This window comes from Molothrus aeneus, chromosome 5, assembly GCF_037042795.1.
Source record: "Molothrus aeneus isolate 106 chromosome 5, BPBGC_Maene_1.0, whole genome shotgun sequence".
In the NCBI taxonomy this organism is placed as follows: domain Eukaryota; kingdom Metazoa; phylum Chordata; class Aves; order Passeriformes; family Icteridae; genus Molothrus; species Molothrus aeneus.
Genome location: NC_089650.1, coordinates 55,440,676 through 55,467,856, shown reverse-complemented (window position 1 = coordinate 55,467,856; position 27,181 = coordinate 55,440,676). Strand labels below are relative to the sequence as shown.

The 27,181-nt window shown below is 41.1% G+C and overlaps 2 protein-coding genes across 2 annotated transcripts in view; one reads left to right on the top strand and one right to left on the bottom strand.

Moving 5' to 3' along the window:
- Window positions 1-6,831, top strand: part of SLC2A13 (solute carrier family 2 member 13) — a 146,994-nt gene extending 140,163 nt beyond the window's left edge. Inside the window, exon 10 of the mRNA XM_066550801.1 lies at window positions 399-6,831. Within this exon, the coding sequence (XP_066406898.1) occupies window positions 399-625 (227 nt within the window). The 3' untranslated portion in view covers window positions 626-6,831. The remainder of the gene's footprint in view (window positions 1-398) is intronic.
- An 8,542-nt stretch (window positions 6,832-15,373) lies between these two features.
- REDIC1 (regulator of DNA class I crossover intermediates 1) lies at window positions 15,374-26,863 on the bottom strand. The gene is made up of 12 exons (XM_066549655.1): window positions 26,761-26,863; window positions 25,327-25,459; window positions 24,766-24,832; window positions 24,091-24,294; window positions 22,055-22,161; window positions 18,988-19,511; window positions 18,676-18,748; window positions 17,954-18,014; window positions 17,333-17,393; window positions 16,675-16,680; window positions 16,534-16,616; window positions 15,374-15,958 (listed from the first exon to the last, which is right to left on the bottom strand). Exons 1-12 carry the CDS (start codon window positions 26,861-26,863, stop codon window positions 15,374-15,376), a joined length of 2,007 nt encoding a protein of 668 aa, XP_066405752.1.
- Window positions 26,864-27,181: the final 318 nt, after the last annotated feature.

Here is a 27,181-nt window from a genome sequence, read left to right as displayed (position 1 = left end):
TTTTGAGGACTTGTCTTAATGTGTCCTCCACTATCAAGACAAACCAAGAAAGCTCTTTCCTTTCACATCTGCTTTTTTTTTTTTTAATTTGGGCATGTGATTGTCTAATTGCTGTTTATTTTAAGAGCAGAGTGACTTGCCCAGAAAGGATGTGTCTTATCTTTCACATGAATTGGAATTGCCTTTGTCAATTTACTTTGGTGAGGAATGAGGCAGCAGAGTCCTTCTCCTACAATCACAGCTCATTGTTGTAACCCTGCCACTCCAGCCTTGCTTTCTCACTGTGCTGTGTGAAAGCAAAGTGTGCTGTGCCTGCTGCTTCTGCCCCTCCCCTGCCCTGGCACAGAGGAGGGGTGGGGACCTCTGTGACTGACTGTGACAATGGTTTTACATTGCAGGAGCCTTCTTCCTCTATGCAGGCTTTGCTGCCTTGGGACTGGTTTTCATCTATGGCTGCCTTCCTGAAACTAAAGGGAAAAAACTGGAGGAAATTGAATCTCTGTTTGAAAACAGGCTATGTACATGTGGTATGTCAGATTCTGATGAAGGGAGGTACATCGAGTATATTCGGGTGAAGGGAAGTAATTACCATCTTTCTGACAATGATGCTTCTGATGTGGAATAATTTTCAGCTGCTGATGTATTTAATCATTTAAAAGCCTTCTGGGGGAAAAGCAGCTCTCTGATGACCTCACTGCCCTGCTTCTGGTCTGGTTCTCCTTTCTACTGTGTATTTAAAAATGCCTTCATGTTCAAAAATGCTCCATTTGGGAGGAAATTCAATATGCTAGCGTTTTCTTGATAACTGAAAGCAATGGCTTCCAAAAGAGATTGAATTCCACAGTTATGTGACTTTACCAAGTGTGTGTGACACTGCTCCACCCCCAGAGGTTTAGTAGGGTGCACTGTACCAGATGAATACAGAAGGCTATCCTAGATGGTCAGGGGCTGTCCTTATCTCCAATACTGACAAAACCTGAAATAATCAAGTGGCTGATGAGAAAGCAGCTGACAGCTGTTGGATCCCCATCCCATAGGAGCCAAGAAAGAAGCTCTGCTGTGCAGTATGACAAAGGATGAATGCATAAGCTGCTGTAATGGTAACCATTTAAAAGGTTTAACTGATTGGGAAAATACAAATACCTGCTGTATCCATCAGAGGGACATTTCTCAAATTTACCCAAAGAGAGAGAATTTCCATTATTTGAGCTAGCAAGTAGAGAGCCATCCTCACCTGGATGGGGGTTCACTAGGGTGGTGTGTGCCTGTGCTACACCAGGTTATCCACCCAGTGCTGCTCCTGAGTACATGCTGCAGTTGGGAGTTGATGTTTGTGAGAAAAACTGCCAAAATTGATTACTGACAGCAGGAAAACAGAGCTCAGTACGTGGCCACACGTACAAATGTACTGGTATATATTGCTAGGTACAGCATAGAGGCTTCAGTTTAAAAAAAAAAAAAAGTTTGCTTTCCTTTTTAGCATTTGAACATATTGGTTTGTGCCTAGTTTTGAACAGAAAAATACCATTAGCAAAAAGAAAGAGAAGGAGGGGAGAGGGTTTGTGCTGCTCAATGCACAGTGGTCATCCCTCCTGCGCCTTTTGCTTGTGAAGAATTATTGCCTTCAGTTTATCTCCATATGTGCCGAGTGAATGACTCCCAGCACATTTTTCTTCAAATTTCCATAGTCAATTGGTGTCTTGCTGGACCTAAAGAGAAATATTAGCCATGGCCAGAAGCCTGCATTTCGTATTAATTGCCTTACCGAAGCATTGCAAACTTGTCAAGAAAATGTCAGGCACAAAACTAACTTGGCTGCCTTTAGCACGGTAATGAAAATATGAATGGTATTTTATTCACCTGCTGTGATTGCTTGCCTTGGCAAATTGAATTTTATGCAGCTACATAAAAATATTATTTGTTTTTTCTTTGTCCTATCCTCACTGCTTTAAGTCTTCAAAGATACGAGTTTGAAAGCATCAACAATTCAAATTCTTATCTTTGAAACATTTGCTTCATGAAAGAATGTGGGAAAATTCCTCTGCCTGTGGACTGACACCCATTTATTTGGTAAAAAATACATTTCTTTTTCATTGTGTAAAGATTAAAGAAGTCATTAGGTTCATTAGCTTTTATAGATTTGGTTTGTGGGTTTTTCTTGGTTGAAAAATGTTTTTAATGTTGGGTTGCTATCAAAACCAAGCCTGGACATTTTTTACTAAATTATTTTTATTGCATAACATGGGGTTTTGTCGTTGTAAAGAAGTCTGACATAATGTTATCTAATCTTCTGTGGGGGGAGTTCTTATTCTCCAATTATTGACCTTCAGGGATTGGGTGTTTTTTGGTTTTATTCTTTTTTGGGTTGGTTTTTTTTTTCGTTTGTTTTTTTCTTTTTTCTTAATCAGAGAAATATTTTTGGAAAGAAAACATTTTAAAGAATCCTCCTGTGACTTGACTGGGGCTAAAAGGGAAAAACATAGTAGACAGAGGGAATTTCAACTGAATCTTTGCAAAGAGCAGCTCGACCTTGAACGTCTCCTGTGTGGTGAGAGGGCTGGATTCTCATGCCTTCCATCTTGCCTCCCTTTTAAGCGCACAATATTTTCATGCTTGAAAGCACCAGCTGTAGAAAATGCTGAGATCTCCAGATCTATCTATTGCAAATGCTGAGGTCCTCAGACCTCCCTACAAATGCCCCTGGCTGTGGGATGTCTCCCTCTGGCTGTCACCTCTTTGAAGCCTTCACTGAAGGTGCAGTACCTGAAATGAGAAAATTAGATACTTGGCACAGAGAGAAGAACAAAATCATTTCAAGGAGAAATTAATTTATTTCTGAAACCAAAAAATGGTGTTTGAAGACCCGAATTGGAAGCAGTTTTGTTACCTAGAGCAGTGTGTGAATAGGTGTGTAACAGCCAATCTGTGCTTACACAGTTTAAGTGGTTTAAGTGGGTATTTTCTGGCTTCTGGGGATGGGGACTTAGGGTTCTGATGGCCCCAAAAAGCACAAGCCCACATTCACCTTCACACCTGTGAACATTCCCTTGCTTGGTGTGTCTGGAGTGGGAGCCAAGCCCCAGCGCCGGCCCCGTGTCAGCGCTGACCTCTCTTGTGTCCACAGGGAGAGGGAAGGTGCAGGGATTGGGCAGAACTGCAGCAAAGTCACTGGAAAGGTCACTGTCACGGGGTCAGCAGCCTCTTCTGTTTTGCAGGCAGTGCTGGGGCTTTTTAGCAGCAGAAGAACCATCCCTCTCTGCCAGCCTTGTTCCATGGACCTCCCCAAAGGGTGCTCAGTTGCGTACAGCGCTGGGCTCATTTTCTCAACACAAGAGAAAACAGTTAAACTTACTGAAAACACTTTTCTGAAGGTTTGTATCCCCTGTCCTTTCTCCCAAGACACAGCAATTGAAACATGCATTTTATTCCTCACTGCTGCTGGCCATGAGGGTACAAAATACATTGGCTTCTTTATTGTCCCTCCCTGTTCTGTGCCTACGGAGAGCGGGATTTAAGTCTTCCTTTTAGGGTTTCTTCACAGCAAGAAAGCATTCCACACCTTACAAACACTGAACCAAGCATCGTGTGTATTAAAAATGAGATCAGATACTTCAAATTAATCTTATGCTGTAGGGTTTTATTTTTAGAATCTGTGAACATTTAGAGTTTGTGAAGAAAATTAGAAATATGTTTCTATTTTGCAAATATTTTTTATGTGTATTTTAAGTTTTAAGAGATTTTTGCTAAAGGTAGACCTTTAACATTGCAGATAAAAGAATACAGTGTAACTGAGTAATTTCTTTTTACAAGAATTTCATTTATGAAGTAGCATAAATATTATGTCTAAGCACAATATTCTTTCATTGAAAGCTTTTTGCAGAAGATGTGAAATTGTTTCTTCACAAGGACTGCACACTTAATTCAGGTAATCTGTGCATCAGGAGTGCTAAGAGTAATACTGCTGGTAGAGATGGGCATATTGATTATACACAATAATTTGAGATATTTTAATTCTGAATTATCCACCAACTCTATAACTATTATTATTCTAATTCTGAATTATCCACTAACTCTGTAGTTAGTTGTGAGCTAACTCTAACTATAAAAGAAGCAAATCCTGATGCATTTTTAAAAATATTAAAATTTAATTCATGTTAATTTGCATATAGTAGCTTGTTCACCATGCTGAGTAATTTGAGATAATTTGGCACTTTTTTCTTCCCCTTGTCACTTTGTTGATCAAAATAATCTTTTAACAAGAGAAGCAAACCTGTTTTGAAAATAGAGAGAGTCAAAGCAAGGCCCAGGAGCCATTTGGGGCTGGAGTTTCATTGCTGTGTGGGCACCTTGGATTGGTCACTCTTGTGGACGTTTCCTTGGGAGGTGCAGTGACAATGCTGGCAGAAATGGTGGGGCAAGAAAGGGTGAATCACAAAGGACCATTGTTCCAACACTAACTCATTTTGGGATGGGTTGACAATGCCACATTTGACGTGTGTAGGAGTTAGGGTTGGGAGGGGAGAAGAAGGAAATTATGCGCCAAAGGCACCACAAAGTCAAGTTTCAGTAGAGATGGGTGTTGTAGCCAGCAGGAGCAGTCTCTGCTTGTCTCCCTTGTGGGGTGGGGGCTGTGCTTGGCCCTGTGGATAGGAATGGAGGGGCTGTCAGGGGAAGAAGCACTCTAGTGTTGCTCTCCCATGTCTGTGTGGAGGTGAGGGCATGGCAGTGGAGTCGGCAAAGTTGTACTTTTTTCCTTGGTGAAATCTCTTTTGCCATTTGTAGTCACTTGGGCTGAGCACAGGGGAGAAGTTTTGACCTTCAGGGGCTGCTACAGGCCCTAAGCAAGAGTCTTGCCTTAGGCCACAGTCCCACAGGCATCCAGTGGGCAAGGGAAAGACAGACCCTGTACTTCTCCACTTTTTACCCAGCTTTATACTTCTTGGTGATGCTCTTCTAACATGGTCATTTTGAAATTTCACTTGCATTGTTGGCTTTGTTGGCTGAACATCACTACTGCAGAAGAGGCAGAATCTTCACAGCAGAGAATGATCTAGGGGTAGAAATCAAGGCAGAAGAGATGGTTCTGCAAAGCACTTTAAAGAGTAAGATATCTGTGCACTTTTTTCTGAGAGAATCAAGCTAACTAAACCCATTCCTCTGCATTGGGAAGAGAATCAAGCTTTGTGTACCAGGCCAGAAGCAGATAATGCCACAATATGTGCTTTATGGCAAAATGTGTTTTTATTGCGGGTAACATTTACAGCTTACATGTAGCTGCTGCCTATAAAGTGACTCAATTGTTCTCTGGATTTTAACAAGTCATACTTTTGTGCAAAAATCTTAGTGGTTTTCTATCAATCTTCATCACCTTGTGTACAGTACAGTTAAGCATAATCCACAGTGGTCTAGATTGTGGCAGTGTTTCAAATGTCAGCACAGTAAAATTCTAGGTGAACATTGTTAAAGAAATATTGTTGTTTGTGATACTGGGGGTTAAAATTCCTCAAAGGCAACTATATATAGATTTTAAAAGTCTGAAAAAAAAGGCAGTTCTTATCTATTTTGTGTATGTTTTCATATAGAGAAGGAGTTTTTTATGTGCCAATAACCATCACTGTAGTGTTTTGTAAATGGGTGTTAATAGTGTTGCAGAGTTCTGTATATGAGAATATACTTTAGCCACAATGACCTGTTAGTGTGAACCGTGGCATGTTTTTAATCTTACACCTCTCATCAGAGGTGCTCACTCGTTGGCTTCAGTAGAGCTCACTCATGCCAGGGGAAGTTTGACAAGAGTCAGGCCTCACAATACAGACTTCATCTAAATCCCTGCTTTTTCACATTGTCCCTAGACAGTATGTTACATGTGAATGATCTGGCACATGTAATTTTAAAGCTCCAACTCCAGTTCAGTTAATCTCCTTGTTTTTGTTGAGAAAAATGTTGTCAGAATTTGGTTTGGCCTTTCATGACATTTATATAAATAAGGAGCATACTGATGAATTATGAATATTGTCCACCTATTTCTAAAGGAACCATCTGTTTCTGAAGTGTTAAAATAAAGGCAAATTTCTCTTGCTGCCTTAAACATTACACAAACTTTGGAGAGGATTGAATGTATGACCATCCTCGTGACTTCTGCGGGAGAAACTTCGTGGATGCTCAGCAGGTGTGAAATGAGGCGGTTTCATGGTGCTGGGATGCTCGTTACACTGCAGGCCCTGCCTAGAGCACGCCTGCCATCTGTTTGATTTCCAGTGTTCCAACAGTCCCTGGGAAACTGATGGGATTATCCATGTGCTTGATACTCTCCATGTGCTCAGTGTCCTGCTGGTCCGGGACGTCCCTGGGAAGTGGCACGAGTCATGTCTCTGCTTTCCATTGTGAATCTCACTCCTCTACAAAATGGTTAACTGGATCTTGGTGGGACGAATGCCATCTAGAATATCTGAGACATTACTGGGGACCAAGCTGAGAGTAAAAATTCCATGCTGAATAATGTGCACATGGTGCCATCAGGCACACTGTAATCCCTGGGCACAGGTTATGGTATTCAGTACAAAACAGGTTTTGGCAAAACAATTTGCTGGGTTGTCCAAGTCATTTCTTAACCATGTCGAAAATGTGCCATTTCCATTTCCAACCGGTCAAGCCTATAATGTATGAAAGTGTTGTACATTTTCTGAAACTTAAGTGATGTAAAATTATTTAATTGACTTATGATTGCTTTAATGAAGTTTGGTCTTTACATAAAAATAAATATCTTCAAAGAATTGTCAGTGCCAGAAGTGTAAATGAACAAAATAAAAGGTGAGATACTTAATTACAGAATTTTTGTCAAGGTTTCATTTGTTTGAGTATTCAGGTCACCTTTTAGAGTGGCAGCTTCACATTGCTCAGCAAAATGAGCTCAGATAGGCCATGGGTTTGCCTGAAATAAGGGAAGGGTAAGATTAGCTGTGGATATGATCTTAATATGATGTTTTTCAAATCAGAGAATGGTTCTGTGACACCAGGTAAGTGTCCCTTCCTTTCTGGGGGATTTATGTGAAGAGCTGAATGCAGATATGCAGAGCTGCCAACTGTCCCAATGTCCCACCATGGGTTTGCAATGTCCTCTGCCCAAGCAGACTCGTTTCCTTACAGCAATTTACACTGTCAGACTTGATTATGGATTGGGAAAAGAGCAGCAGTTGCTGCTTTCTAATGGTGAACTGTCCTAATTCTGTGTGTTTTATTAAGAAAATTGCTGGAATCAGTTTGATGGCTAAAAAAAGCAGCATGACCGTGACTGTGCTGTGCTGGGGCTGCCCTGGCTGCACTCCCCGGTGTGACAGAGGAATTGCACCCACGAGAACAAATGGAAGATGGTTCTGTTACATCCACCCAGCACAAGTACCACAGCTGAATCCTGGTGAGATCCAGAGCTGGCTCTGACAGAGCTGTAGCCCTTTGGTCCAGGATGCAGAGAGATCACAGCCAGTGGGGAGAAGCTGGCAGTGGGAGACTGCTTGGCAATCCTGTATCTGTGGCCGTGCATATCTCCATGTGGGGAGCCAGGCAGCTCAGCACTGTGACTGACAGCTTCTCTTTCTAGGTTTCTGGCTGATGGTGCTTATAAAGGTGATGGGTGACTGCAGTTCATATTACTTGTCACCAAAACTACATGGCAGCTTTGTGGGATAATGAAAATCTGGTGGCTCTGCTGTTAAGCACTCAATTTTTTTGCCTTCTGCCATTTGTCTATGCTCCAGCTACTATTACAAAAGAACTACTGATGGATTGATTTTTGCCACATGCATTCTCCCTTGTGTAGAACTGAACTGCAGGCAGTTACAGTAGTTGCTCCAAATCTTTGTGAGCATTTTCAGGATCAGGACTGGGTGATGCTTCATCTGAACTGAAGTCACCCTTAGAGTGCTGTGTGGCCTTTGCTTTGTGCAAGGCACTAAGTGCTTCTTTCAAGGCTTCTACAGTTTGTGGGAGGTAAGTGGGGAACTTAAAGGTAAGCTTAAAAAAAAAGTCCCTTTTCTCTGATCCCAGTGGTCACCTGGGCTGGTTGAAGGGACCTGCTGCCAGTTGTCCCCTGAGCTGGTGTCCCTCCAGTTCACCCCGCACCCCCACAGAGCTCCCTGCACAAACATACTTGGGTGCTTCAGCTGATACAGTTTCACTTCCACTTGACAAAAAATGATTGGCATCTCAGCTCTTCTCCTGATGGACAGTCTAATGCATTCAGCCCATCAAGCAACCAGCTGAGCTCTGTGGAAACCAGACACACACACACACTGGCATCAGCACTTCCACGGTCTCATCCTGGGGCTGTTTGTTAGCTGGTCTCCAGGGCAGGTTCTCACTCCCTTGTTTAACATGTGTTACCTACCCCATACCTGCATGTGTGTGTGTGATTGAGAAGGTCTGCATAGTCCTGAAGCTTAGAAAGCTTTTGCTTTTTGAGAGTTAACTGCAGAACTACCAGGAATATTTTCTGCATGTCGATTTTGGCAAAAAAATCTGGAGGGCTGTGTGAGTTTAATTTGGTTGGATACTTTTATAGGAGATGTTGGGATGTGGGTTTCAGGAGGATACAAGGATCCATCTGTTTTTCTGATGTATGAAACCTTTGCCTTAGCCAGCACACTCTGATTTTGGGGGCTGTGATATCCCATGAAAGCTCAGATAGAATCCTTAATGCCAAACAGAAAAGCAGGGGTCATACACAGAGCAGTGAGATGTATTGTGTGAAGGAAGAAAGAGAAGCACACATCCAAAATGACCTGCCCACAGTCTTGTAACACATCAACACCAGCACCACACAGGGGGGACTTAGGTGCCTTTTATTGCAGGTAGAAAATGGCAGGGAAATTAAAGGCTTCCAAAGCAGCCCTGTTCTGTGGATCATTCTTCCACAGATCCTTAGATCAGATCCACAGATCCTTCCAAGAACGCACAGATCCTTACAAAGATGCAGGAGTTACACTCAGTTAAGGAGTGTAGAAGCTGCAGTGCACTGATGCCAAGGGAGAACGTCCCTTGAGGGGACCCAGGTGTGAGAAGGGAAAACAAAGGGCCTCCCACTTTCACAAAAGCAGTGAATCACTGCAGTGTCCATCCCCATTGGAAAGAGAGCAACTTACAAATCAGTAAAGGTGGATAAAGGGGCTGGAGAGGTGGGGAAGATCCATGCCTGAAGGAGCAGTGAGAGTTTGGGGCCCATCAGGGAGGTGGTGTGAGATACATGAGCAGTTTGAGGGCAGAGGGGGCTGGATTAGCTAAACTTCATAATCAAGGTGATATGTGGAATTGAGACTGGATCAGGTTGCCACGGCAACATGAGCAGAAAAAACACAAAGCAAATCCTGAGCAGAGGCTGGGGGAAGGAAGGGCATAAGGTGTGGAGGATGGTTAGTGAAGTGTGAGTGTGGGGACATAGTGCCCATAGTGTCTCTGCCACACCGCTGCCTGATGTCAGGGGACAGTGTCAAGCTGTCCTGGGTAGAGGGGGGCAAAGTCAGAAGGCAGCACTGGGCTGAGGATGCAGCTGATTCAAGATCTAAATCTCTCTCTAAAAAACAGAGGTTTTTTTCCCAGGACTCAGATTCATAGGCTTAGTCTTCAATTTTTAATTTTTTTTTTTTACACTTCTTGAGTGCTGGAGTGCACTTTTTAAATTGTCTAATCTATCAAAACTGCATATATAGAGAGAATTATTCCCCATTTCTATGGCCAGCTCTCTGTTCTCTGCTGTTCTCACCAGTTTGTGCATGGTGACAAGGCACAGGAGCAGGGTCAGGAGCAGGGTGAGCCAAGCCCTGCTCTGCTGGCACATCCTGCCCTTCTCCTTAACATGTGGCATTTTCAGCCTTCCCAGTCCTGCAGCTTTTCCTTCTCAAAACCATCTCCACAGCTGAGGCTGCTGAGACCCTGTGTCCCCATCCAGCTGTCACCAAATCACACATACACATTTTCCACCTGAAGCCTTCACTCAGGGTCACTCAGCAGAGCTGTAGCTGCAAAGGGGCTGTTGGCAGTCACACAAGGAGCTGTCCTGCAAGTGCCAGATGACTTCTCCGTTCCTAAAGTGGCACTTGTGGCCTGCAGCAGGTGGCCAGGTCCCCACTGGGAAGTGGTGCCTTGGAATAAGCATTGCCATGAAATTGGTACTTGTTCTAACATATTCATGGGGAGATGGCATCAAAACTGTCTGGCTGCTCCCAGTGAGCTCCTTCATTGTCAGGATGTCTGGTCAGTGTGCCCTGTCACTGGTTTGTCACAAGATGTGACTGCAGTCAGTCAGTCTCATGCTGTATGGCTTCTCCTGTGCTTTCCCTGGTGTTCAAGGTACCCATAACCTGCAGGTTGGCTGAGGGGGCTGAGGGAGAGGTAGATGCCCCATACAGCTTTGGAACTAAGCTGGAGCTGCTGTCCCCACTGCTCTCCTCTCATGGGCCACTAAAAATGATGGGAAAAAAGTCAAGAGCAAGCAAAGTTTTTGTAAGCTGGGAGAAGGCTAACTGCCACCCCCAGCCTGGTACCACATGAGATACTTTTTGTATTCTGTCTATGTCAAGCTTCCTTGTGGCTGGTGGGATTCACAGGGATACCCTGGGGACCCTCACAGTCCCTGGTGGGGGAGTGATGAGTGCCCATAGTTAGTGCAGCCCAAGGCTGCAGGGCTGCTGGAGGAGCTCTGGCTGTGCACTCAGGGATGAGCTGGTGTTGGGGTGAAACACTGCTGCTCTTCATTGCTGCACAGAAATGTGGGTGAGGAGAGGCAAGAGAGGCAGGAGCTGTGCTCTAAGGAGGTGGAGCAGGGCAGGGCAGCAGCAGCACCCAGCCTCCCTCCCCATACACCTACAGCTCCCCCTCCTCCAGCCCCAGGCCCCTGCCCTGCTCTCAGCACAGGGAGGAAGTGGCTCAGGCAGTGGCTGCCTCCATCTGCAGCAGCTGCTGGGAGCAGGCACAGCTTCCCTGGAGCCCCTTCGTGGCAGGGCTTATTCCCCAGCCCCAGCCTGGGTGTGTGTGATAGCAGCTGGCCATGGCCCCAAGTACCCTGCTCCAGCTGGCCCTGCTGTCAGTGGGGCTTGCACTGGGCAAGCTTGGAGATCCCTGCCAGTTTCAGCTGGTTTGGGGTTCTCCAGAAATTAATTTGTTTGCATGGAGTGCAGCTTCTCTGGGGAGCAAAGCTCCTTACAGATCTCCTGTTTCTCAATAATGACTCCAGTCCAGGATATGAAATAAATCTTCTGCAGTAAGAAAGATTGGTCTGTCCTGTGATCAGCCACAGCTCTGGGTCAGGCCAGCACCCATGTGCTGAGTGTGACACTGGCAGTAAATCACAGCACTCTCTCTGCAAACGGGCACAGATAAATGGTTCATCTGGACATGTTTTCTTTCAGCTCTGTTAAACAATTCAACAGGCCTCTTTCAGCCTCCTGCCTTATCTTGACTCTCTCACTCTCCACCCCTCTGTGTTTGGGCCCAAGATCCCCCATCCCCTCCCACAGAGCAGGTGTACCAGCACCCTCTGCAGCTCTGTGCTGTGTGGGAGCTCACCAGGAGCTGCTCCTGTCAGCTTGCACACCCAGAGGGCTGTGGCACCAGAGCAAGCACCATCAGGGTGTGCAGTCACTGCAGAATGCTTGGAGAGGGGGACACGTTCAGCATTCAGCTCAGAGAGTCAGGAGACCTGGCTGGAGCTCCCCATCACCAGCCTGGAGAAGCAAGCTCTGGTTTGGGTGACTGGGATTGTCACCTCTAACCTCTGAGAGGCTGTCAGGAGAACAGGCTGAAGAAGCATTGCAGAAAGGTCATTGACTTTCATGAGGACAGAGAAGGCACTGAATGCAGAGTTAAATGTTTTTTCCAGGAAACCTCATCCTCCCTCAATCTGCTATCTGTTAAAACCCTTGAAAAGCCAATTCACAGTTTCTACCAGAGAAATAATTACTTGTATGAAGACTTAAGCCTCTCATTTCCTATAATGATAATCCTTCATGAAAATGAAATAAGAATTTCTACATTTGTGGAGGCTCTTGGCAGAACATCCAGCAACAAACTGGTCCATTAATGACCAAACTTCTCTTGGTGCTTGCCCAGAAAATCTTACCTTGCAGGTTACTGTCATTAGAGCTGATTTTGGAGGGAAATTAAGTTATGAGCTGTATATTAAAACTGATTCTGACTGAAACTTATGGTAGTATTTTCAGTGAGAGCCTTTCCATCTGTGTTTAGAAGTATTTGACTGCCACCAATAAGCTCCCGGGTTTTTGCTTAATTACAGGTACCCTTCTGTCCTTTTCCCCAACAAAATTCTACTTACAATTGATGCTTACCAAACAGTTAAAAACATGTGCATTTCCATGGCCTCCCTGGAGGCTCAGCATGCTGCCAGGAAGAATGGCATGGATGAAACAGGGGTGCCTCTGCCTAGGCTATTGCCTCAGAGAAAGCTGGTGGGGCCTGAATGCATTTAGAGAGATGGAAATCATTACATTCAGTGACATGACAATCATTACATTTAGTTAGATGACAATCATTACTGCTGCTGAATTATCAGCTGAAGAAAGCACAGTTTGAGGTCACTACTTGCCATTAAACCAAACTCAGCTCTTCCCTGAAGTCACAAAATAATCAAGGGAAAGAAAGTACTCTAACAGAGTACTAACAGAGGGGCAGACTGGTGCTGAGCTAAGGAGAAAGCACAAGTCTCTTTAATTGCAATAATAGTAATGCAACTACTTTAAAATACTTCTCTAGTGGCTATAAAGAGCATGCAGCCTTATTTGTCATCATTGCCAGCACACAAACCACTACAAAGATAGTTTTCTTTCTTCTGATTGCTATGCAATTACAGGTAAAAATGGGAATGTAATTTGAATTTATATACTCTCATCCAAAGGCTTTGAAACATGATTATCTACAGTGATTGATATCCCAAATGGTGAATTATTGCATTATAGACATACATGCAGGTCTTATGTACAGTCAGTCAGAGGGTGAGTTTCTGGCACTGAGCAGTGGAATTTCAGTGCAGTCCAGGCTGAAACCTGGCTGGGACTGGACAGATTGTGAGATTTTCTATATCAGTGGCTGGAGTGAAAATAAGTGATACCCACTGAGTGGCTTTTAACGATGATAAATATGAGGAATAACTTAATAAAGAGCATTTGAAACCCCCCCCCACATACATCCATATGGTGCAACTGCCCCTCTTTTCCCACCTAAGTGCCAACCTGCCTTCTTTGTCCCTTAGATTCATAGGCACAGACTGGGAATATGTTGGCTCAGAGGCCAGCTCTGCAGATCTGGAGTATCTGCCTGAACGTGGGTAGCTCGCTTCAGTGTAAAACTAACCACAGTTTAAGAGTCCCAGCAAACAATGCCACCATCAGAGAGAAACCAGGAGCAGAACTTCCACTGCAAGTTAATGGCAGTTCATCTCTGTCTGGGCCACCAGCACCTCTCTAACCCAGACACCAAAGAACTCTTTGGCCAATTTTACATCTGCTGCAGTAATAAAACCCCTCTAAAGCATACAGTGCTGGAGCTTTTAGCTATTATGTGCCACAGTGTATTGCAGGCTGGCAGGCCAAGTGCCTGGGGACACATCAGTTGTGGGGGAGGCTGGGAAGCTGGACAAACACGACTGGAAGGACTCACAGGTATGTACCAGGTGTGAGGGACTGTTGGGAAAGCAACATTCAAGCCAGCATGGGCCACTGCTGGTGTGGCACAATCTGAATTGACTTTGTCACACTGAGTGAAAATCTATGCTTTAGAAACCATGGCTAACAGCTGAGCTTTCAGAAAATCATAGCTGTTATTCAAATAAATTATATCTCCTGTGAAGAAGATGAATATTGCAGTTTAAAAAAAATTACTAGGGAGTTTGCTTTGACAACAAATTGAGGCAACCTAAAAAAGAAAATCTGCTTGTGTCAAGCCTTAGGAAGTGGGCAGTGAATTGGCTAAGTGATAGTTACATGGTTTAGAAGTCTGGCTGTGCAAACCACTTCCTATGTATGCAATTTATACATATAAAAGACAGTGCTATTTTCTTCCAAGTACAGAACAGTCCACTGAAATTTCTGAGCTGCTATTTTAAAAAACAGCACAGCCATAAACCTGCAAACTGTTGAGCAATGTAGACCTTCTTTTAAAAATGAGACTTAGCTTCAAAAAAAAAAAAAAAACAACCAACCAGCAGCAAAACCAGCCACTTGTTTGATGATGAGAACAGAGACAAAGAATGGTGACAAGTCTCATCTAGGCTGGGTGACACTCACCCCTTCTACAAAGCATAGAAAAACCCCTGACCTGGTGGGAATAAGGGCAGGGAATCTTTTAACAGCAGACTCTAAGGGGAAAACACAACATAATAACCTTATAGAAGCAAATCTCCTGTTTAAGGAGTCTCCAGCACAGCTTTTGCCCAAGCCCAGAAGAAGAGGAGCCCTGCAAGGAGCCAGCTGGCCAATGCCAGCACAGGCATTTCTATATATACACATATTATATGTATATATATATGTACACACACATACACAGAGTTAAGATAGAGAGATATCTATATAGGATTGAAGGTGTATGGATCTGTAGGATCTGTAAGGAGATGTTGGTAACAGACACCTTTACCAGGAACTTTTTAGAAGCCAAGAACATAACCTAGAAACAATATTATCAGAAACTTTTATTTGCTGTATTTGTAGCTTTACACAAATACTGAAATGAAGATGCAAGTAGTTCAGATTTTCAGTTTGCAGACAGAATACAGAAACACATGACAGATTTTTTTAGATTAACAGCCAGAAAATGAATGACTGGATCTGCTGCAGGAAAAAAAAAGAGCATTTAAAAGAATTTAATAAATTAGATATTTTTAAATTACATTCTATTCTATGTGTACAGATGTAAATTTTCTGTTGTTTCCTATTTTTGTGTTTAGTATGAACATATGACAAAGGCAAGTTTTTCTGTTAAAATGGGTGAGAATCAGACAATGGCTCTGAACTCAGAGCCACACTAAATATTTTTTGAAGTAGAACAACATCTTCCTATTACCTTAAAAGAAACATAGTCAATCAATTCTAAACTACAGAATCCTACAGATACATGGTGGGGAAAACTATAATTCCCAATGTTGTTATTTACTAGGCTATTGTAAAATCCGTTGTTAATAGTTGGATATCTATAGAAACCCGTACTTTGAGATAGCAGTAGGTACAGAAACCCATAATTACTGATAGTTAAAGCAAACAAACAGTAAAAGTATCTTTTGCCTAACCATGCTAGAAAAATCAGAATATGCCAACTGAATGAAACACACTGAGAACAGGACAAAACTACTGTGTTCCTAACATGCCATTATAGTTGATCACTGCTTCTCTCTGTCCTTCATTTTATCAATGTAGTTCAGCACCTCTAGAGTCCTCCTGCCAGGCAAACTCAGGTACTCGGCCTCAGCAGAGAAGGCGTTGGTCCCGGCCGCGCCGCCGGCGCCCGCGGGCTGCTGCCCGTCCCGCACTGGCCATTGCTGCTCTCCTGCCGGGCTGCGGGCAGCGGGGAGCGATCCCCCACAGCTGCACACCCTCAGGGTGCCACACTGGGTGCCCACGTCCACCTTCTCTACGGTCACAGAGCCCTCGGTCTGCGACCAAACATCGCACCTGGTGCTGCTACCGACATGCTCCCTCTGAAAGGTGTGGTGCCATGGGCCCTGAGACAGAGCTGGGTGGGTTTTATTTTCCTCCTCTGTGGCACAAAAATTGGAGTCTTTCTCCTGAAGATTGTTAGCTTCTTTACTAGCCAAAGTACTGCTGGGCTTCATACCCACACTTCGGGTGTGAGAGCTCTTGGGGGCCTCTCTGCTCACTGAGGCTGAGAACAGGTTGGCACCATGTGCCTTCAAGGGCTGTTCATTCAGATATTCCTTCTTTTTGGCTGTGTCTTCCTCTTCAGACTGTTTGAACAGAATTGTACAATTGTAACTGTTCAAATAGTTCAGTAACTAAGGACTAAAGTAATGACTTGCTAATAGCTAAGTGAAATAAACAGAAAGGCCAGAACTGTCTGCTTTTGGTTGTTTGTGGGTTGTTTTGTTCCTTTTCCAAGGACGGCTCTTGGTGAAGAGAAGGTGGCCAATGCAGACCTCCACTCTCCCATGCAATTTATAATCTCACACCATGGCATTTTTGTGTTCAAGAATGACTGAAAACACAGTGCATCAAATCATTCTGCTTTACAGGCATGTAATGTAAGGCAGCTATACATACAGGAAGAGCATAGAACATTGCTTAGCATCTTCCCACAGTCATGCAATATAATTCCACAAGGCCAGCCATTATCAAGAGAACAGACCACATGTCTGTCAAATTACTTATGAAAATTTACAGGTCATAATTTCTTGTCCTCATCACACATGAAGTTACCTCGTACAAAACAAAATGAGATTCCAGCTACATCCACCCTTAGGTGCACTCGGGCATAGAAATATGATTCAAATAAAACCCTGCCAGCCCACAAGGATTTACTCACTGTGTCAGGACTAGAGCTCAAATAGCTCTCAGTCTGCCTTGGAGAGTAACTGTAAGACTGGCTGCTGAGTGGTGAGTCCACATCTTGAAAAATTAGATGAAAAAGAAAGAAAAGGTTACTCACAGAACAATCCCCAAAGACCCAACTCTCAAGTACAGCTTGTAGAATTAAACATTACTATTTCTGATGCAGGTTTAAGATACTGTTTAAAGAACAAAATGTTAGCAAGGTCAATCTTGTTCTCAGCAACTCTTCTCAGGTCAACACATCTTAACAGAGGTTGTGAGATGGGGCCCCCAAAGCCTCAGCTGTGCTGTTAATCAGCAGCAGAACTGGGCTACCCAAAAAGAGGTGGGACTCTGGAGAGCAGAGTCTGCACAAGAGCACAGCAGACTCCATGTGCACACTGGCTGCCATACAAGTTACATATTTCTTTCTTGGAGGCCCTTGAGAGATCCTCTTCTCTGAAATGCAGCCAGCACCCTGACCCTACAGCTACTGAGTGAGCAGGAAGGATGTAGGATTACCTCACTTACTCCCCCTCCTTCTGTCCACACATGGAGTGACAGCATATAGTCTATTGGAAGAGAATAACTCTTCAAGGAAAAGCAAGCACAACTAATTCTTAGTTACCTGGTAATGCTAGTTGTCTTTTTACAGTGCTGTGTGAATCAGATATACAAGCCCTTATCAAAATTAACATCCTAAAAAGATCTTTCTCCCTGGCTTTAAAAGTAACTGTTTCAGTTTCACATGTAGAGAAAATATTTTTAAGTGATAATGTATAAATAATACTAACCCATCTCATGAAGATATGAACTCAGTCCAAACTTATACCCTTTCTCTTGTGCTGTTGTGAACTGTTAAAAATAATAAGGTATTAATAGTGAGTGTTCAGCTGGATCAGCATCTCAGGTTTAGAGAGGAACATTCAGTTTCTGTATTACATAAAGAGTCACTGCACCATACCACAAATTATCTTAAGAGGTACTTTTACCCCTGAGTAGTACCGTATGTAGCTTCTACAGGCTTCTACAGGCAAGACATCTGAAACACTTTTTATATGTATGCTGGCACAAAGCTCCTTTATAATACTGAAGCATCCTGCATATAAATGTCTGGGCACTGCCTGCAGAATGTGACCGTAAGTGTTGATGGGTAACTTACCCAATGTCTTTCAGGCATCAGCCAAGGTGTGAATGAAACCATGTGAACTGTGGACCTGTCTGTCTGAACCACATCACTAGCAGCAGTTCTTTCTGAATTCCTCATATAAACCATGATGGAAAAGAAGCTTCCATGGTAGTTAATTCAGTGAAGCTATATTCAATTTCTAACTGTTGTGGACAATCCTTCTCCACCTCAAATGAATCATGCAAACAGAGGGTTTGACAAAAAAAGACATCTTTTTAAAAGTTACCTCTTCAAACACAAAGACATGGTTCTGATTCCAGGCTGTTTCTTTCACAGACTTGTCATCACTGAGAAAGGCAAACACAAGTTCTCTGGTAAGTGATTTTTCCCCAGTATTTTTATTTTCTTTCTGAGTTAAATTCCTTACTGGTGACTTTTCAATTTTTACTTTGTCTTCAGTAACCATTAAATCCTTCCCACTACTGAGATCACTGGACTTATCTCTGAACCTGAGATTTAACACCAAGAATATGTTTTTCATAAAGTTCATTTCAGTTGAAATGCAAAATGGAATTGAAGCAATAACAGAAGATAGTGCTGTTTTGTAAAATGGAAGGTACTATGTATCAGTCTTTGAAAAACAAGTCTTTAGTAAAACACAGAGGACTCACATAGCCCAGAGGAGACACCTACTTGCTCTGTAGCCAGTGGAATGAGACAGAGTATTTTAGAGGACAAGCCAGATCAACAGCTTCACTTCAGGATCTCCAAACTGCCCCATGAAGCAGCATTTCTGTCTTATTATGGGCAGATACACAGAGGCATAATGGGCTTTCCCGTGCATAGATTTATTCACATTGTACAGTACTATTTTCACTAAGAAAATTGAGTCCTCAGCAATACTGTTTAGAATTTTGCCTTCTTGTGCTCTTAGCAGGATTTCTCCAATTCAGCAAAGTCTCTGCAGTTATCACTGGTTAATAGATTGGTAATTTCCATGACACTCACCTTTTTTTTCTTGAATAATTCTGCACATTCTCCTTTAAGATATTCTGCTGATCATGGTAATAAGCAAATGTCTCTAAAATTAAAAAAAAAGTAAACCTTGATTTTGAAATGCAATAGAATAAATACAATTAATATAAAAGTTTCTGTCAAGTTTTTAAAATAATTTAAATAGTGGGTTTTAAAATTATGTGACTGCATTCTGAAGATTCATGATGTTTTCAGTTGGGGCAGATACATCTCTGGTTATAAGAACATATATCTTTAAAAGGAGAATAAAACCCAGAATACACGTCCTTAAAATATGACACGCACCAATTTTTTCAAGGTTTGCTCTTCTTTCTTTCTGTTCACAGGGCATGAAGTAGTGCTGTCCCTCATGACAGTTCTGCCGGTGTGTTTTATGAAGTGCACTTGTTTCCTTGTAACTTGTACTTGACACATTATTACTTTTAAGGAAAACCTGTTCTGGAGCTGTGAAAATGCCTTCAAGGTGTCTGTCTGCAGAATCTCCTTTTGCATTGATTGCAGGATAAACCCTTCTAGTGTCACAAGAATAATTTCTGTTGGTAATTTGATTTTGAACATCAGGTACAGTGAAAAAAATGTCATTATTGCTTTGGTTAGAAAAAGGATTAAAATGCTTTGTGGAAGGATTATTATGGATTGGTTGACTCTCTTCTTCAAATAGTGCCAGAAAGGAACAACCACTTCCATCTTTCAATCCTGCAGTTTCTTTCACAACATCAAATACTGGTTCTTTTATTCCTTCACAGTTTTCTGATTCATTACTGGCTATTATCACTGGATTTTTCCTGGCAGAATTCATGCAGTCTGGCCTGGGGGTAGGCAATGAGGTATAACAGGGGTAGAAGAGAAAAAAACATTTTGCTGAGTGCACAGACAAGCAAAATACTGTTAACACAACACTTTATGATAATTTGATGATAAAAATATCAAAAACTTCACTGCTCATTACACTTGATTTTGTCCTAAATATACAGTATTTCAACTGAAAAAGTGTGTATTTTATTATGTTTTATATCTACTTTATGGTAATATTGATTTAAAAGGGGTCCTATTTCTTAATGTCTCCAAATATACAAAGCCATGGAGCACATCCTCCTGGACAGAGAATTGTGATTTATAAAATCAGCCACAGTATGTCACTGCTGCTCCACCAGCTGACCAAAGGCGGCCACGTCGGGGAGAAAAAGAGAAAGAGGAAAAGACTTTCTTCCATTCATAAAAGTAGTTTGCTTAAGACTATATTTCTCTTCCATACTGAAAGCCCATAAGAAGTGACTTTCATTTGTACTTGAAATCAGTAATCCTGATTCAGCACAGAATTTTTCTGTTCCACTGTCAGGAGGCCAGTCAGACATTTTGTTATGCCTCTACTTTCCTATCCCACTTCTGAAAGTAGTGGTTTTGAAGATTTTATCATGTGAGGACCATGGACATGAAAGCCATCATGCTTTCACTTACTGGGCTCTTAATCTAACATTTTCACTGTGTTTTTTTCCAGGATGGATCTGCTGACTGACCTTTCAGAAACTCTGAGCAAAAAGTTGAGATTCTTCTGAAGGACAGAGATCTGGCAAAAAAGGCCAATAAAAAAAAAAAACCACCTTTCTTTAAAACATTCTAAGCAAGGCTATCAATAGAATTTTGAACTGAAATGTAGTACAGAAAACTCTTACTGGAGAAAATGCCTGTGGTGTTTTGATCAGCAAATACTTGGAGCTGGATAAAGATTCTATGGAATTTGAATGAGAAACTAGTTTTCTCTAGTTACAGAAACTTCACCAGGACAGTTTTAGAAGGCTAAACACACTAGAGTTTATTTCAGAGGATTCTTAGATAGATCTACACGAGGAAGGTAAAACCATTTTGTGAAGCAATTCAGAGAGCCTTTCTCAACTCCAGCTGAATATTTTGTTATGCAAAATAAAATTGAGGAGTAGATGAATATTTTGTTATGCAAAATAAAATTGAGGTGTTTATGAGGAAATATGACATGAAAATGTTTAATTAATATTTAATAACCTTGATGTGCCACAGGTCTCAGAATTATGGACATTAATTACATCATTACATTAAACAACTGTATAAATTGACACCCTACTTTTCACATACAGTGGAAGAAACTCCCTTCACAGAAGAATTGTGATCTCTTGAGGTATAAGAATTTATGGCTACAATGGATGAAAACAAAATGAGGACAAAACAAAGAAATGGATCTGAAGAGCAGTTGGAAAGGAAATGGTGTTAGTGACCCATGAATGGGTAGAAGATGAGAGGATATGACATAAGCAGATGAGTGCAGGCCTGATGACTGGTGGAGAAAGGAGAGATGTATGTGAGGTGAGGTGAGGTAAGGTTATACAGGGCTCAGTGTAAATATATTAATTGGGAATTCACTCAGATGTGCAGCAAGGTGAATACTGTTAGGTTTTGCTGGAGAAAGCCAGGAGAAGCCACTAGAAGAGTGGAAGTTAAAGAGGCTGATGTGTTTAGTTTTTATTTGGCCAGTGATTTTATGGGTCACTTGACTCCCCACGCAAAGAGCCTGCAGGCCCTTCAGGAACAGCAAAATACTGTATGGCCTTTTTATGTCTCTATCCAGCCTAAGCTAGAGATGGACAGGAACTTTCAACCATATGGCAGACTTATGGAATAGAAGGAATAAAGTAAGATTAGCTATGTAAGACCTTTAGGTCCAAGGGAGAGCCGCTGGAAAAAAATTAAATAAAATGTTCGGTACAAATGAGTCTGGCCCTAAATCATCTGTGATTTGAAAGATTTTTAATCAGCACATACAAAAAGAAATATATTCTCAATTTCTATCCATTCTTTTAAAAACAATGTGTATATTCTCATAGAAGTATTATTGAATCAATTATAGGGAAAAAAGAAAGCTATAGTAGGATCACATATGAAAGAGAAGGAAAGAAAATGCTTTGTTCCTGGAACACCTAGCATAAATAATGCAGGTGCAGATGCTCAATTGCTACTGCATCAAGATTGTCAGAAAAGCACTTGCAACACTGCCCTGAACTAATAACCCCTGGGGCAGCTTTCCCCTCCTCATAGCTTCTTAGTAAATCTGCGCTATCATCCAAGGTGAATTCAGCAACACTATCATGTCTGTGACACTGCAAAAAATAGATCATGGTTCCAAGTGCCTACCCAAAATTCAGATTTTACTGCCTTTCAGCAGATTTAAATAGCTTTGTTTAGTATTTCCATTTGATTTCAATTTTTATTTGAAAAACAGTCAGTGAAAAAAACAAATAGCAATAAGGTTTTGATTATTTTAGTATTTTTCTTAATTAAACTTGACCCTTACTTTCCTCATTAATGTAAAATCACTGCCTACCTATCAAATGGCTTGAACAGCTCCTGAGACACTGTATCAGACTTCCTGAAAATGCACTGGCTTGGAGGGTTTGTATTCCAAGGGTCTCGATCAAAGCTGTTACCTGGCTGAGAAAACAGTAGAAGCTGTCAAACTGGGAATGTACATAACTGTTACAGTCTTTAAAAGTTTCAACTTGGGTTTGCAAACAATACACATATTTTCCCACTATTTTTATTTCTTTATATCTTTACAGCAGAAGCCCAAACCTCCTTACAGCTCAACTGTTGCCAAACAAACTTTAGCCAACAGATAACTACTTTAAGCATGACAGTAACAGACAGTTTTTTCTCATCCTATTGTCCATTCATCTGGTTCATAGTCACCCAGTTTGGCTACTAGAATCCCATGGGAAACTTTGTCAAAAGCCTTCCTAAAGTCAAGGTAAATAATGCCTGCTCTTCTCTCTAATTCCCAGAGCTACTAATTCCATCACAGAAAGCAATTGGGTCCACCAGGCAGAGTCCACCTTGCAAAATCTGATGGCTGTTTGCAGACACCTTCTTGTTCCTCATGTACCTTGGAAATGCCTCTGGGAGCTTAGCTCCTTAATCCTTCCAGGGACAGAGGGGAGATGATGCTTCCCCAGATCATGCCTACATTTTTGCAGGTGGACATAACATTTGTGTATTTCTTCTCACTGGGAAGCTTCTCTGCTCACCACAGCCTTACAAGGGTGATAAATATGTGCCTTGCAGTGATGTCATCCAACACCCTGAATATACTAGGCTGGACTCTGTCCAGTCTCATATATTTCTTTATGTTCAAGTTACAATGGATTCTCTAACTTGTTCCTTCCCTACTGGTTCATTCAACTCCCCCCAACTCCTGACTGCATTTTAAGATGAGCCAGAGAGCAGATTTTGTCTGAAAAATTTGAAGCAAAGTAGTCTTTGAGTACCTCAGGCTTTTCCATGTAATCTTTCACTTGGTCTCAACTCTATTTAGCAGTGGACAGCATTTTCCTTGCTTTCCTTTCTTTGATGACACACCTACAGAAGTCCTCCTTGCTGTTCTTCTCACCCATTTTGATTCTCAGCTCTGGCCATCCTAATGCCACCCCTCCCAGCTGAGGGGATGCTTCTGTCTTCTTCCTGCCTTGCCCATCCCTCCTGGCACTCTTCCTCTTTGCATTTGACCTCCGTCAGGGATTCCCTGATTCTGCCAAACTGGCCTCCAGAATCGAATCATTCTCTTGCACATAGCAGTGGACAAAACATAGTTGTGTTTTGAAAACATATTTCTCAGGCTTCTTTGTTCTTCAGGTCAGCTTCCTGTGAGTTTTGGCTTACTCATTCCCTGAACAACCCATCATCTCCCCTTCTGAAATTCTTCGAGTATTTCTTCCTCACTTACCTCAAAACTTCAAAATATCATTGGTGAAACACAAATTTTTTTTTATTATTTCCAATGACTAATATATTTGCTTTAAAAAAGCATATTACATTTGCTATCACTTTTCTAAGGATGATTCTTTTAAGAATCACAAAGTTAACAAAAAGAAAAAATAGTAATATACATCAGAACAAATAACTTTCAACTGTTTCTTTAAAGAGTTAAACAGCAGAGCACTGAAAATACTGTAAGAACTATGTTAATCACTGAGACATTAAAAGATAAAAAATTAGGTCATGGGGATCACCTGGGATCATGCAACACCCAGTTACACTAACTGTATGTTTAGGAAAGCTGTATTTCTAGCTGTAATATATTTCAGATTTCTTTAACCAAATTTATAAGCCAGAAGCAAAAGAAAGCCACCAGTATGTGACTAATTCTCTCTCTGCAGATATCAGCAACACTGAGAGTTCAGTGAACAAAAGCTCAAGTTGAGCTTATTTCAGAACAATAAAATAAATATACAGAATATTCATTGCCACCAGCCTACAAAAAATGTTGATCAATCATAATTACCATCACTGTTACACTAGTTTTACACACCAAATAAATGAAAGTTAGTTTAAAGTGATTCCATGGAAGTAAAACATTAACCAAACCTGGTTTTGCAGCTTTTTTTCATAGATCTGTTCCCAAACGTTGCCCATTAGTTTTGTGTTGAAATTTTCTTCTGAAAGCTGTGTACAGTAAGGGAACTGAAAAATAGAGGAGGGCAATGGACAAGCACTAAAAACTCTTGCCAAGTTGTCTTCGTTTTCTGTACTAGAATCAACATAGCCTAATTCCATTACTTGTGGAATGAGCTGGACAAAACATAACAAAGATATATTTTATTTAGCTAAAACTGTTTTGACTTAAGCATAAAGTTCAAAGTAATCAAGCTATTCTGTATCTTTTACATCTCTGCACATAAACCACAAAGAAGAGAAAATTTTCTATATTCTGATATAGAATATAGAATTTCTATATTCTGACTTTTCACTAAAAATTTAAGGCAATAAGGGCTTATTTCAGGGAAGCATATAAGTAATTACTTAATCTGAAGCATGCACACAAATGCTATCCTGAGGAGAGATGGATATAAATACATTTTTAGCTTTTTTTCAAGAAATATATAAGCAGCATGAAAATAATTTATCCATATATTCTTAAAGAGAAAGAAGACTTCTTGTGTTTCAGTATCCATGAGATTTGTCCACTCTTTGAAAAATCACTTAAAAATACAGTAATTACTGCACATACTTAGTCTTATATCATAAGGACAATAAACTTACCTTATGCTGGTATTTAACTTTTTCTGAGAGATGTTGTCTTCTGCTTTCCAATACTTGCTTTTGTAACCTTGTAAAATGAATAAAAACAGCCTATGAAATACAAGATCAAAACTATTAAAATATTCTGAGTATTAATTTCAGAATAACTTAGAAATATTATTCCACACATCTTAAAACAGCCTGATTGTTAGGCAGTTGTGAGCAGCCTGTCTGTGAATTGGTCACTTTAGGGTGTCCAAAGCTGGATGGGAAAACAGAGTAAGTGCATAATGCTGTTTGAATAACCTGCTCCTTGAGATAAACTTAAGTACCTGACATGAGTACAGATACTTAAGCAGTTTTAAAAAAATCTCTCACCTTCATGTGCAGTTTTTAATTCAGAATTTATTAATTACTCTCTCACAGTAAGAGTATCACTGGAATTACAGGAGTGGTTGTAAAACTTCCCCATTTACAATGGTATGTTTATGTTTCCTTGATACCTCAAATGTTAAGACTATAATGAAATACCTCTCCCAGAACCTCACTATTGCATAACTATTGCCTATTTTATACAAGTACCTGCTCTGGAGATCATCTAAGTTTGACTTGTGTTGTGTACGTAGGGGTGACATGGGAAGCTCTAAGTTATGCCTCCTGATGGGTTTTTTTTCATCTTCAGTGATATCAATGTGGACTGGCTTCCTCACGCTCTCTGCAATGAATGTATTTGTTATGTCAGTGCTGGGCTTGGAGAAAGTTCAGAGGTTCCTGAATTTTCATTAGAGTACAAAAGCTGTCGTTTTATATTTCTTAGTCCATTTAAAGCCATATTTGTTTCTTTCTTTGCTACTAACAAAGTACATACATACAAAAACTCTATTCTAAATGGCACAATAGTATAAAATTATTGAGTCAGCCACTGTGTGTGTTGCCTTCCTCAGTCACCTACTCTTCTGAGCATAGGACAAAAAACATTCCATAATCGTGTTTATGAATATGTCACAGATGACAAGAATCATACAATCACAGAATCATTTAGGTTGAAGAAGACCTTTAAGATCATCGAATTCAGCCATTAAATCTGCACTGCCAAGTCTACCATTAAACCATATCCTTAAGTTTCACATCTACATTTAAAGAGCTAGGACTCAAGTTTTAGTGATGTTTCTCAAGAAGTTTAATAATGGATTTTAAGAAAGATAGTCTGGGTAGAACTGACAAGACTATTCCAAATGCCTCCAAAGTTATGAAAAAGGAAATGGATGGGAAATGGACCCACTCAACAGCAAAGAGGAAAATAAATGAATGTGGGGTAAAATTAATGAATAGAATGGGGAAGGTATTAAGTGTGTGTAGTGGTTTAGGAACAGTATTCTCCAATTTAGTGTTCCCACAGAAACACTTCAAAACATGTGCTGCTTGCTCCCTCTCCCTTCTCCCTCCTTTCCATCTCCTTCTCCCTTTCCTTCTCCCTCTCCCCATCATGGCAGAGGACAGAGAGGAGAATTGGAGGCACAAAAGGTAAAGATCATGGGTTGAGATAAGAACAATTTACTGGAAGCAGCAATGAAACAAGAAATTCTATTAATAACAGAGTGATGATTCACAGGTAGGTGCTCACCACAGGGAGCACAACATTCCCTGGCCACTCACTGCCCCACTGGATGGGACTTCTTCCCCACAGTATGATGTGAGGAGGTGTAGAGTCACCTCAGAGTCCTGGCCATGCCTGTCCTGGCTACTGCAAATATTTACCCTGGCCTGGCTTGGAACCAGGACACTGCACAAGGCTGTAAAGGTGAAGTAGGCAGGAGCCAAGGTTGTTTGATTCCTCTTATGCCTGGACTTAATTTATTCAGTCATGATTTTTGTATTAACATAAAATTTTTTACTTTAAAAATAAAACAATGTTTACTTGAGGGTAAAGTTGTAAATGGAAGAACAAGAACTAAAATAACAGCAGTAATAGTTAAGAATAACTAATTCTGATGTGTCAGAATATCCAAAACTCACCAGTGTTTTCTTTTTTGGTTGATATCTGGTTAACCACATATAGATTAAGAAGATCCAAACTGACTGCTGAACTTTTAGGAGACGATACTTCCAGGAGCTTCATTTTTGACTTAAGCTTCTTTCTTTCAAAGTATTCCTTAATTTTTTAAAGGAGAGAATAACTTTTTGACAGAAGCTTCAACCATGCATTACCAGTATAGGTAATTCTTTTGAAACTAGCAAGCAAGACCAAACTATTCCTAATATAAAAACACACAGTTAAGTATCTCTGAATTCTCATGCCCTGTTTGCTCTTACTTTATTTTTATTGCCATGAAAAAGAATGCAAATATAATTTGGTCATATTCAAAATAAATCATTGTTATCTTGATGCCAAAAATGTAGTCCTTAAATGCTCATTTCTCAAACTTTGTGTACAACC